Here is a 13,490-nt window from a genome sequence, read left to right as displayed (position 1 = left end):
CTTAGTTTGGAAGTCGTGCTTAGTGACACGACAAATACTTCCAATGGAAATACATGGGTTTGAAATTTGTGCTTTTTGACACGAAAAAATTGTAAATACGTGTCCCTGATCACGTTTCAATAGATTAAATAACGTGACAGTGTCACTTATTTCGTGAGACCGGGTTGCACACACACACACACACACACACAGCTCCCCCTACTGACATGCAATGCGGACGCTGGCCTTGCGGCTCTTGGACGTCCCCAGGTGGCTCCAGGCGACACACAGACACCAGTAGTCCTCGGGCCCGTGGAAGTCCTCCACCTGCTGCCGCGACACGTTAATCAGGACCTCGCGGAACTTCACCCCTGGATGGAGAAGGAAGGAGACTGTGGTGACTGACGGGTGGGAGGCGGGACAGAGCCCGGCCGGAAGACAATGACCGAAAGTGCACGGAGTCGCGCCTCGTTGTTCTGTGACGAGATATGTTCTACCGCAGAACGTATTCTCGACCATCGCGAGAGACTGGAGCTGTGTGTCCTCATTGATGAAACAGCCGTTACCTGTGTTAACGACTCAATATCTCCAGCTGCGTTTTCGTTGTTCGAGCTCCACAGTTTCTGTCGCTCGTTATTGCTTACGTTTGTTTCTGTACGTTTCTGACCCATTTTATTCAGTCCATGGATTTAATGGCGCTTACAAATTCTCGACGATAGACTCCTCTTACTGGAGCCATCAACGCAGGAAAAAGAATGGAGGCTCTTATTACACTTATCTTACACTAAACACTTATTATGGGTCCTTTCATGAAGCAGGACAGGGCTAGCAGCAGCTCTGGGGAAAGGGTCCATGTGAGATATCTTCACTAGTTTAGTCTCCTACACGACTGCTGCCTGTGTCTCCATGACCGGACACTACAGGTAGAACTAAGGGTTTCAACCCCAAACCATTACGCTGGGAGGACCCTAATCTTTAGTAAATCCTGTGCCCCATGTTATGTTCTATTACATAAACTGAGACCCAATCCACTCATCCAAGCCATACTTCCTCAACCAATCACATCACCTCATGGGTCACATCTTTTTCGGAAGTAACCAATGGACGGTCAGCACTTCTACTTCTAGCCATCCAATTTCCGTAATGATTAAAACACATCCCTCCTACAGTTTGTCCACTTAAAACAGTTTAACTTGGAAACGGGTCAAATTAAAGAAACAAGATACGCTCTAAATATTGTTTCATCTGCCCCCGACTCATTAGCATAAAAATCCCAGGAATATGAGAATGCTAATCGCACGGCGCAGCCATTAGGCTAATTGTTTTTCTCTCCAGAAACACGCGATACACTTGACTCGACTAGTTTCATATGAAAAGACCCAACTCATTCGATCACGTTTTGAGATTATTCTGTATATTGTCACCCCCCCCCCACCCTCTTAAAATGGTACAGCGAGCCAGTGATGAACGGCTGGTTGTGAGGTCAGAACAGAATAAGCCTTTCAACATATGGCTGACCTAGAAGTGTGTTGGGACTCATCCTTTTAGGGGGAGTGGGCCCTGTCCCTCGCTCTGGGATTACAAACACTGAGTTATGAATGTACCAATAGCTTTACGTTCTACATGATTATGAATGCTAGAGGTCACAGGAAATAATATGCCATCTGTTAGTCTTTTGTGTGTGTGCGTGTGTGCGTGCGTGCGTGCGTGCGTGCGTGCGTGCATGCGTGTGTAACAAAGACAGGCAGAAGTTCCTCCTCTGACCAACGTTTTCCTAGGTGAAGGGCAGGTTGAACATGCCAATCAAAGAGGAAGAGGAGGACAAAAACAAGCTGTGTGACCTTCACAAATCCTGTCACTCAGTACAAAAAAAAGAAAGAATGTTCAATTCAACACAAAAAAAGAAAAAGTAAACAACAGGACGAAGGTCGCTGGCTTAGAAGAAGCATCCTCCACCCTTAACTCTCCACCTGGCTCTCTCGCCTCTGCTCTTCACTCCATCTCCAACACTCCCACTCCAGGAGGAAAAGGGAGCTTTTTGTGTGTGCAAAGAGATACACTAATGCCCCGGTTCTCCTTGATCACCCGTGTACTACCTTTCCTCTGCCCTTTCGCTCCCTCACTCACCATTATTTTCCACCTCTCTGTCTTTCTTCCTTTCTCTGGCTCTCTACTTATTGCTCCACCTTCCTTGAACTTGGCTCCCTCTTTCTTTTTTTGTCTCTTTCTCTCTCTTCCTCGATTATTTTCTTCACCACTCTCTTACTCACTCCATCCAATGTCTCTCTTCCTCCCTCTCCTAGCCCCCCCTTCCCCTCAAACTCACTCCACCATTATCTCTCTCTCCCCCCCCCCCCCCCCCCCCCCCCCCCCCTTCCACTTACTCCACTCCCAATCTCTCTCTTGCTGATTCTTCCACTAAATCCACTCTGAGTACGGCTGCCTGTGTTCCGCACTTCAAGCCATCCTCCGCCCAGCAGCCGCCCCGGGTACACCATGGGGCGCCCCAGGTACACCATGGGGCGCCCCAGGTAACACCCGTTGTGTCTCTCTTTGTTTACAAGAATCATACTATCGAAACCCCCGGAGCCCCTCCCACTAAGGCCAAACAGCCGGCCGAGCTAGGCTAGGTAGCTTCACGGAGCTGCGCAGCTTGTGACAGTGACAGTTGACAGAAGTTCTCAATGTGTCCGTCTGTCTCTCTGGGAGGGGCGCAAACTGACACACTGACACTTTAATATTCTTTATGCTACTGTATGTTGCATACAGAAAATCCAATGTTAAGAGAAGTACATTTCACACACACACACACACACACACACACACACACACACACACACACACAGGCTCCCCGTCTCCTCTGGTCCACTCTGGGCTGGGGGCGGGGGATTACTCTGGGAGTGTTGGATGTAATCGAAGCGCCCAGCGGTGGACTCCCACGAGCCACGACTCCTCTCTCCTCCACTCCTTCTCCTCGGTCGCTTTATCGCTCCTCTACCCCCCGTTCAGCCCTCCTTCCCATTCTATCTCCCCATCAAAAGACTCTGCAGGAGCCCCCCCCCCCCTCACACCCCTCCCACCCAGCCAGCCTCCTCCCCACCTTCCTCCTATCTCTACATCCCAGTATCAGCTTTTCGGTTGTTTCGGTTTCCCCCCCCCCCCCGGCCTTTACGTGCCTCCTCCACCTGCCTCTCCTCTCTTATCTCGCCCGGCGTGGCGGTGGTGTTGAGCCTCCAACACTCCATCCCAACACTCACTCTCATTGCGGTGCCCTGAAACAAGGACTCTTACCCAGAATATCCTCCCGTTGGCTTGTGAGATCTCACTGCTAAACTCGTGACTCTAATGTTGTTTGTCGGCTTAGTCGTTTACTTTGTACATTTGGAATAAGTGCTTTGATAAACTGCACTTCAAGGCTTGGACGGGCTATTTTTGTAGCTCTTGTCAACATGATTCCTGCAAACTTGAGTCCCCGTGGACGGTCTAGGCTTTGGTCCAAAGTGGTCCAAAATTTCACTCAATCCTACAAATACATTTGTCCCGAGAGTGACAGCTGACTGACAGACATGGCTCAATCATTTGACTAAACACAACTTGACTCAACTTTATAAGTCACAACATTGACTAGGAAGAAAATTACTATAATTGATCTGTATACGTTCACAATATGACTCAAAATATAACTCCATAATGTCCTAACGTATCGTAACATTATTCACAATATGCCTCAATAACTCCATAATATAACTCCATAACGTCCTAACTTATCATAACATTAATCACAATATGACAATAAACTAATTCAATGATTTCATTACTTAACATAATTGTATTCAAAATGCGACTCAACAATCTAACTTCATAAGGTCATAACTTATAACTTATTCCCGATAGGACTCAGCTATATTACTTCTTTATGTCATAACTTTTAACTTTATTCACAATATGACTGAACTATATTGCTTCATAATGTCATAACTTATAACTTTATTCATAATGCGACTCAACAATCTAACTACACAAGGTCATAATTTATAACTTATTCCCAATACGACTTAGCTATATTACTTCATAATGTCATAACTTTTAACTTTATTCACAATATGACTCAACTATATTACTTCATAATGTCATAACTTATGACTTTATTCACAATTCGACTCAACAATCTAACTTCATAATATCATAACTTATAACTTATTCCCAATATGACTCAACCTAATTACTTCATAATGTCATAATTAATTCAATGGTCAAACTTAATTCACAATATGACAAAACAATATTATTCATAAGGTCATTAGATAATTTATTTACACAATATGATAGAAGCGGTTTGACTCATAAAATCACACTCAAGTTATATTGATATATCTATTGGGACAGTACACTATAGGGCATTATTTATGGTTATACCATGGTCTTGGGGAATACTCGATTCTGATTGGCGGCAGGGTGTCCATTAATCCCTGATATATGGACAGTTACTAAGTAGTTCCAGTCAAATTGTCTGTTCAGAAAAATGCATTCAACTGTATTAAGAAAACGCGGTTATATGCTATTGTATCTGTGGTAAAAAGGCTGGGACGAAATGTGTTCATGGCTCTTAAAGGGGATGGGAGATGGCACTCTCATTGGTTTATTGCACGTTACGCCCAAACCACAACTACGGGTAATCAGGCTACAGGGCAAATTTTTGTACATTTCCGGTAAAATAGCAACATCACCATAGAACCGCCCACAAAGCTACTGGCGTTTGGCGCTTCTCACTAGCCCTAAAAACGAGAGCTGGTAAATTGTGAAAAATGAATTAAACTGTAATCAGACAATGCGATTATATGCTATAGACCCCAGAGTATCTGTGGTATAAAGGCTGGGACGAATTTGGAATTATATAAATGTACAATGCATTACGTTAGCTCTCTGGCTCATAGTTGAGCGGACTAGAACACCTCCCATTGCCAAATCGTATCCAAGGTCCGTCCTATTTACTGGAGCAGTGAACAATGTTTCCGTTGCAGAAGAACCTTACGGGAGGGTAATGATTGTTCCAGGTATTAGTCAAACCCTCGTTACCAGGGAAACTAATTTACGGCTTGTGAAAAACTTACAATTGGATTGTAAAGCGCATTGAAATATAAATTAATGCTCGTAATTAATTTTCTTTGGCAAGTGACCATGGTAGAAGCGAGATAATGCCCTTCAAGGTGTCCATAATCAGGAATTAATGGCCTCCGCGTCGTCCATTAAATCCTGATAATGGACTCCTCGTCAGGCATTATCCCTTATAACCAGTACAGGAGATGTTTGAGCATTCTTTCATTGGATAATTTTTTCATGGCTAACAATGTTGATCCTTCAATCCATCCTCAGTGCCCCCTGGGCTGAGAAACGACAACAAGATCAACGACACAGGCGTAACCGCAGCAACAACCACATTGTTCGGACGCACACGGCCAATAATTGCAGCTGCATTTCCCAGCGCAAACTCATTATATCCACGAATAATGATGAATGATTCATCAATACAAAACATGTTTTGTGTGTGTGGAGCGTGAGCAGGGAATACCCTGGTGGTAACTCACAGATAGATTACAACGACACATGCTGGCTTTGACTCACCGTTACCACACAAACACCAACTATAGCATACGATATGGAGCCATGACACAGCCGGAACCGTGCCCAAACAATATGTTCTGTTCTTTGTTGACTTTCTATTTCGTTGTGGCTTGTACAGAGCTCCTGGGCAGCAACATGAGCCAAACTAGGATCAAATACAAGTTTGGTGACAGGCAACATCATATAGCAAATCCCACAGCATGTCTGGCAAGCAAATCCTGGCAGACATGATGCAAAGCATAGGGGGGGTTGTACTACAACATGGCAACCAGTACATTAAGCAGAAGAGAAAACAGAACGTTTGCTCAACCGGATTTGGTCGGCTTGCTCTGGTGGAAAACATACAGAGACAAACAGAGCTTGGCAAGGTTAGCAACAGGGAGCTATATCTGAAAAAAATGCTTTTCTAACTAGGCTGAGTAATTGCCAAGTGTGTTAGGAACCAATTATATGTTGGAAAGAAAGATATCTCTTGTTTATGACAGAAATTCTGGCCTGGTGGAAAACATTGTCTTAGCAATGTTAAGCAGTTCATTTAAATTCCATCATCTAAGCCTTCTAAGGTATTGGTTGGTGTGTTTGTGATTGTGTGAGAATGTGTGAATGTCAACTATAACATTAACACAATCATTTTAGCTGTTTCACAGATTAGCTGTTTGATAAGGTGTCGGCCACCCGTTGCCTTCTGGGTAATGGAGGAATATCCAGCTGCTACGGCTTTGAAGCTCCCGTCTCCTCCTAATCCAACGTCTTTGGAGTGATGGTGGTGGTGAGTGAATCAATAGCATGAATTAGAGGATGGCTACTACTCATCCTAATCACACCGCACAAGCTCATTAAAAGAAGTGTGTTGACTTGTGGATGAACGTGGTACTTGTATGGACTTACAGAGGAGCCATCTTTCTCCATCCTCACTATATTGTTTAATCATAATAATAGATAGGATATGAATGATGAATCTCTGTATCTGTATGTTTTCAACCATCAGTATTCAAACTATAAATAACTGTATAGCTGGATTTGTGTTCAGGTTAAAGCAATAATAACAGGGTCTTCAGCCAGAAATAGTTCTACGTAGATGAATTATAATATGCTCTAGCCTAAATATTATCATTCTTGAAGCATTCACACCCTAACAGTCTTTTTTTTTTTTGCAACCCCTTATGATTAGGAACCACTTCCTGGACTTTATATAATCAATTATTGATTAATTTATATGTACTTGTATTATTTTGTGCATTTATTTGGTAATTCGTCATTAAGTCTAGCCTATTTTGTGTTTGAATATATAGAAACAAATTCTGTATCCACAGATATATAGCAGTTTCAATAGAAAAGGGATCCCAAAAGTTAGTGAAAGGCTAACTTCATGATTATTGCAGCCATTAGGCCTGTTTAGCAATAGCGATGAGGAGGTTGTTATTAACAAATATCCAGACTTTTGAATAATGTATGTTCATTAAATTCCGATGGACTAAGGTAGCAATTCATTTTGTATATGTTTATAATTAAGCAATGCATATGGAATTGGAAATGACTTCAGGATTTCATGGACTATCATGATTATTTTATTTCTGTGAGAACATAAATTATGCATTTTGTGGTATTCTATTTGATCCATAAATAATCATCCATTCATTCATAATAGTTATTTTATTTATTCTGCATTGCATGTTATGGGAACATGATCAAATAATGCAATTTCTAAATAGTAAGTATATTTAGCAGTACTTTATCAAGTGTTGCTCTAGATGAAAATAGGTACATTATTGTGCTGCAAGAGCTCTTAAAAATACCTTTAGGAGTCGTAAATTACAAATAACAAATAACAAATATGAGGTTGGTGACTATATTTACACTCACTCTCTTTTTCAACACAACCCAGCATGACCAGCCCATTAATTGGCCCACTCTGGGCAAATATATCCTATAGTAGCTGCAGATGGGATCAGAAAGTGCTGAATAAAATAAAATTAAAAATTAAAAAATGACTTTGGCACTTCAACTTCTTTCTTATTTTCAGTCCTCTGGCATGCTAGTCCAGAATAAAGATTCAGCTCTCAATATCTAGCGGCAGTATGTGTGCGTGTGGGGGGGGGGGGGGGGGGGAGCATCATTGAGATCCATCTCTATCCTGTACCCCTGGCCCTGACACAAGTTCATAGCTACTAGCACAGGTGCAACTATATTCGCAATCCCCTGCTATTTACTCTCTTCTCCCCCTCTGCTGCCCTCCCCGCATTCTGTTCTTTCACAGCCTCTCTCTCTCTCTCTCTCTCTCTCTCTCTCTCTCTCTCTCTCTCTCTCTCTCTCTCTCTCTCTCTCTCTCTCTCTCTCTCTCAAGAGGGAGAGAGATGGCGAGAGTGAGAAAGGGAGAGACAGAAGTAGAGAGCGAGTAAGAGCGATGGTGACTGGGGATAAGGAGATGGATGGGAGTGGTTCTATAAATGACCGGGCCAGTGAAGACGTAGCGATCGGGTGTTGGCTGCTAAGAGGAGATAGCCATCAGGGCCGTTTGTCACGGCTGTCACATTCACAATTAGGGACAGTATTTTGAGGCCACGTGTTTTTGTCATGTAACCCTTCACGCATTTCCTATGTGACTCTATCCAATTAAGGATTGCTGCGTTTATCGCAAATCTGAACAAAAGTTTTAGATTTTTTTCCACCAATTTAACGGCAAACGTGTGATTTTGCCCATCTTTCTCCTGGTCGTCAAGTCAACGTGTTAACGCCATGGTTGTCATGATGATTTCTCTTCTCGCTTGAAATCCAAGCTTGATCAAAATCGAGTCGATCCTGTTAAATTTTCCCAGCCCGAACGTGGAGTCACATGAAGGTGGGATCCAACCTGCGGCCCACTTATCAATGGGTTGCATCACACACCAGCCAACTAATCTTCATCATCTCTCTGGCGCTCAAAGGCGCAGTATCGAACAATCAAACAATTAAAGCCTTTTATGTCTGGGTGGCTACTGTGCTCCTATTTCCGCCGTATTGAACGTGACAAATGAGCTAACGCAGCCAGGCAGATATATACTTTAAGGGTGGGGGGGGGGGTCAGTTGGGTGTAGCCTGAGGCGTAGTCAATAGGCTCCTTATGCAGAGTCCATCCCTTAAGATGTGATTCCTGCCCACCGAGGATCTGAGCTCCATCTTCAGACCTTCTCACCCTCATGTGAAACGGAGAGCAATTTTGACAAGCGAGAGTTGAAGCTAGAGGTTATATGTCTGTGTGTGGGTGTGTAGGTGTGTGTACACACGTACTAGAATTGTGTGCTGTATGCTTGTAGGATTGAGTTGAAGTTGGAGGTTGTGTGTATGATGAGTGTGTGTGCGCATGAGCGTGCATGACTGCATGGGTGCGTCCGTCTGTGTTTGTGTTTGTGCATACTGGGATCTGACCCTGTGTATAAACTGTAGCAATTTACTCTGCGGTACACTGAATCTAGTGTAGGTGTTTGAGTGTGTGTGTGTGTGTGTGTGTGTGTGTGTGTGTGTGGGGGGGGGGGGGGGGTGTTTATTATCCAGTTTATGCTTGTTTATGTGTGTGTTTGTGTGTGGGTGTGTGTTAATCTGAGTGAGTGCATAAGTGTGTTTAGTGAGGGTGCGATTGAGGAATTGAGCGAGCCAGTGAGTGAGTGAGCAAGTGAGTGAACATGTGAGTGAGTGTGTGAGAAAGTGAGTGACTTCATGAGTGAGTGTATGAGTGAGTGAGTGAGTAAGTGACTTCATTAGTGAGTTTGTAGTGGGTGGTACTGTGTGTGCTTGCCGTGGGTGGGTGGGTGCTTGGGTGCGTGCATGCTCGGTGCGTGCGTGCTCGGTGCGTGCGTGCTCGGTGTGCTCATACCGGTGCCCAGGTCGGTGTGCTCCTGGGCCAGGTGCTGGCTCTGATGGACCCATTCCCCGTTGCACTTGAAGAAGATCTGCAGCGCGGGCTGGGCCCGGCAGCGCAGCTGGATGGGGTGGCTCTTGATGATGTAGGCGTCGTCGGGCTCCTGCAGGAAGCGGGGGAGGGTCCCGGACTGGAGGGCCTCGCCCCTGGACCCTGGGACACACACACAGGCACACGGTCACTATATACATCTACACACAAGGTCCCAGTGCCTTTAGCTGAACATTACAGTTGTTGAAGTCGGTTCTGTGTCAATTTGGGTTTGTTTGTTTACCCCGGCTCATTATTCACCTTCAAATAAAAAATGTATAAATCTATCAAATAAATTAATAAATTCATTAATTAATAATAAAATATGGTTGAGAGGATGGTTCTCAAATATTTAGTATTTACTTATTTACTAATACAGCATTGTATTGAATGGGTACAGCCACTCACATCATTTGAATAAATCACAGAAATTACTCCAAGACACCCATATCAATCCACACAATACAAACTTCACAAAACCTGTTCTTCTACTACTCCTGACACACATACACACACACATACATGCCCTACAACTCCATCTGTGGCAAATAGAAAGTAAGTAGCAGAAACTTCCCACCCAGAGTAGGTAAGTTAATGATAATCTTTCTGCGAGTCAGGTAAACATTCTCATATTGCAAGTCCTACCCAACCAAAGAACCACTCTGCCGTCTCCCAGGGTGTGCTTGTGTCTTCTGATTGGTATTCCTGACACGTGATTGGATCCCGTGGAGGGGTGGAGGTGATTACACTGTATCTAAATCCCTCAGGATAACAGGGGAAACCTGTCCACGGTTAGTGTGAAGCCTTCAGAAGGCCAGGTAGCTGTATCTCTATCCAACCCCACCAGGATTACAGAGCTCACTCCAGTCCACCCCTCCCTCCTCTCCATCTTTCTACCCCCCCCCTCTTTACCCATCTCCTCAGCTTCCTACCCTGTCCATCACTCTCTCTCGCTCTCTGTCTCTGGATCGATCTAATCCTTCTCCCGCTCCTGAAGGATACTCTAGATTCAGGGGAGACGTTTGTGGGTCTGTGTGTCTGTTCGCCTGCCAGTGTCTATCCTTCTGGAGAGTGCTTACTCATGTGCGTTTTTGTGTGTGTTTGTGTGTGTGTGTGTGTGTGTGTGTGTGTGTGTGTGTGTGTGTGTGTGTGTGTGTGTGTGTGTGTGTGTGTTAAAAATATTTTCTTCAGTGTGTGTGTGTGTGCGTGTGGGTGTGTGTCTGTGGTTGTGCGTGATGGATATGAGGCGCCGCCTGGGACAGAATTCATACTTGGTCATACAAACACTATTATAATCTCACATATACTCCACTATACTCATACACACAAACTATTATACTCCTGTATGAGAGTGTATAGTCGTGTATGTGAGAGAGTATAGTAGTGTATGTGAGAGAGAATAGTAGTGTATGTGTATGTGTGAGAGTTTGACTGAACCGGAAGTGAGTTTGATTCCTCAGTTCCTGATTGGCTGACAGAAGAGGCGGTAGCTTCTGGCGCTCAAAATACTGTGCTGTCATTTCACTCTTGAATCTCCAGCGATGTTGTTATGCTGCGTTCGCAGTTCGCACCAACAAATGATTTTGTCGCTTGTTCGCGTGGCCACCTGAGTTTGACAGCTTGTGAACGCCAATTCATTCTCAACCATGGCCGGTCCCTACGTGTTGTGGAAGTACCAGTGACATCAGAAAAAACGACGCAGTCGTTTAGGATTCATAATATCACCCGTTCTATAAAATATTCTAATCTAGAAACCTCCGGGAACTCCGGCGTAACCTCCGGGAACTCAGGAGCTCTATATCTAAATAATATAAGAGGATATAATATATAGATATCTTTATAATTTAATATTGTAGCGTCACAGGGTTTGGGAGATGGGGGTGGGCCTTAGCGGGGGAGCTCTCGTGGGGGATTCGGCTTCGCAGGATTTGTCGTGGTTACCGGTCTTGTGTGTGTTCCAACGGTTTATTAGCGGTGGTATCTAATAAATCGCTGTCTAAGCAATACTTCATTCACTGCCTCTTCCGTGGTCATTTGAACCACGACATGGAGGAGAAAGGGCGTTGTTGACGTTTTGCGGACTCCCGGAGCTCCTGCACCTCCTCGCCGGAGGAGCTCCGGGAGTCCGCAAACAGCAACAATCCCTTTCTCCTCGTCGTGGTTCAATCTGGACTTCAGATTGATGTGGAAGGACCAGAGACGTCCTAGAACCCAACGCAGTCGTGAAGATTCATGATATCATCCGGAGGCGCACACAGCTTTTGGCCGTTATATTATATATTATATTATATTATACCGATAGATAGAGCTCCAGGGCCCCCCGCCGGAGCACCCGGAGTGTTCTAGATTAGAACATTTTATAGAACAGATCATATTATGAAACCTAAACGACTGCGTCGGTTTTTCCGACGTCTCTGGTACTTCCAGAACACGTAGAGACTGGCCACGGTTGAGAATAATTTGGCGGTCACAAGAGGAAACCTCTCTCAAACTCCGCGACCCCGCGAACAAGTGACCAAATATTTATTTTGTGTGAATACTGGTGTATATGCGAGATTATAATAATGTGTGTAAGACCAAGTATGAATTCTGTCCTAGGCGGCCCCTCATTGTTGGATCTGTGTAGATGAGTGTCTGTGTTTGCGTGTATGTGTGCTTTTGTGTGCGGGCCTGATTGTGCATGCATGTGTAACAGCGCCGCTGTAAATCACACAGTTTTGCATCCTGTTGTGCCTCTTCCCACACTGCGGCACACTCCCATTCACTCCCTCTTTGCTCCGGAGCCCCAACAACGAGACACGCTTTTAATTTGAAAGCGCCTAGCTGCAGGCGAAGCCTTGGCCTGCTACAGAGTGCCTCCATTTGTTCAGCGCCGGGTGCAGTGAGATGGCATGTTTATGTTTGGTTAAACACAAAGCACAGACGTGGGCCCCCATGCGAGGGCCCTATTCATCAGAGGAAGACACCGCTGAACCCGGGCCCCACACCAGCACAGGACCTCGCAACCAGAGGAACTGTTCATTTGTTTACAGTTTGTGGTGTTTTTCTTCTGAAACAGAGTGAGGGGGGGGGGGGGCATTGCTCAATGGTATTGTATCTCCACACTGAGATATATTAAAGGAGACATATTATACCACCAGGTGTGAGTGTGATTAGCCTTAGAAGCGAAAAGCTGCCCCATATGACATCACTAGTGGGCGTGTCCATCTAGATCTGTGCTGGATAGATGAGCAAAGTTTACTTCAGTCCACTCGGTAGGCTGGTGGACTGATCTATCCTGATTTATCCATTCATGCAGTCTCATCGGAGACTGCATGAATTTCAAACTGCAAATGGCTCAGTTTTTATTGCCAAATAATATGGCCTAATTCACACAACTTCAGAAATACTCAGTCCTCAAATAAATTTCGGCAAAGAAAGCGTATATGATATAACATATGATATGCGGTAACTGTGGTTCTATTTAATGATACATGCAATACATTATAAACATAGTTTCTTATCAGTAATGTATGCATTATCGTTATCGACTTGTGTTCCTAATATGCATGTGTCCCCCCGTTAATATACATTGCCATGGACTGTATTATGCGTTTCGTGTTTAGTTTGCGTGTGTTTAAACAGATGGACGCACAAACGTGCGCTCGCATTCATTAATTATTTTACGCTCGCCCATATTCATTCATTCTTTTTAACACTCACTCGCGGTAAAACAATGTTTTGTCACGATCAAATACTCATCAATCCTAAAAGTTATGGGCATGTACACGATGTCTCTTTCAAGAAAATATGTGTTTGCTGTACGGTGTTTGCAGATGCATTGATTTAAAAGTACAACTTATTACCGCTGTATCAGCTGTTCATTCCCAAATAATTTACCAAGCATGTGTGGCTAGGTAGATGAGAGAAGCAAAGTGTATGCGCGAGGTGCACAAGCAACATTATGCATGCGCCCTTAAAATAA

At 44.3% G+C, this 13,490-nt stretch overlaps 1 protein-coding gene and 1 long non-coding RNA gene across 6 annotated transcripts in view; both read right to left on the bottom strand.

Moving 5' to 3' along the window:
- Positions 1-13,490, bottom strand: part of LOC132456154 (uncharacterized) — a 295,066-nt gene that overhangs the window by 189,010 nt on the left and 92,566 nt on the right. The window lies entirely within an intron of this gene.
- LOC132456149 (netrin receptor UNC5D-like) overlaps positions 1-13,490 on the bottom strand; it is a 147,650-nt gene that overhangs the window by 67,932 nt on the left and 66,228 nt on the right. For all 5 annotated transcript variants that reach the window (XM_060050388.1, XM_060050385.1, XM_060050386.1 and 2 more), the window contains exons 2-3: positions 9,452-9,649; positions 207-350 (exon numbers count right to left, since the gene is read on the bottom strand). In XM_060050388.1, coding sequence (XP_059906371.1) covers positions 207-350; positions 9,452-9,649 — 342 coding nt within the window. The remainder of the gene's footprint in view (positions 1-206; positions 351-9,451; positions 9,650-13,490) is intronic.

Source organism: Gadus macrocephalus, chromosome 4 (genome assembly GCF_031168955.1).
Source record: "Gadus macrocephalus chromosome 4, ASM3116895v1".
Taxonomy (NCBI): Eukaryota; Metazoa; Chordata; class Actinopteri; order Gadiformes; family Gadidae; genus Gadus; species Gadus macrocephalus.
Note: the sequence above shows the minus strand (reverse complement) of the source record. Positions and strands in the feature narration are given on the sequence as shown.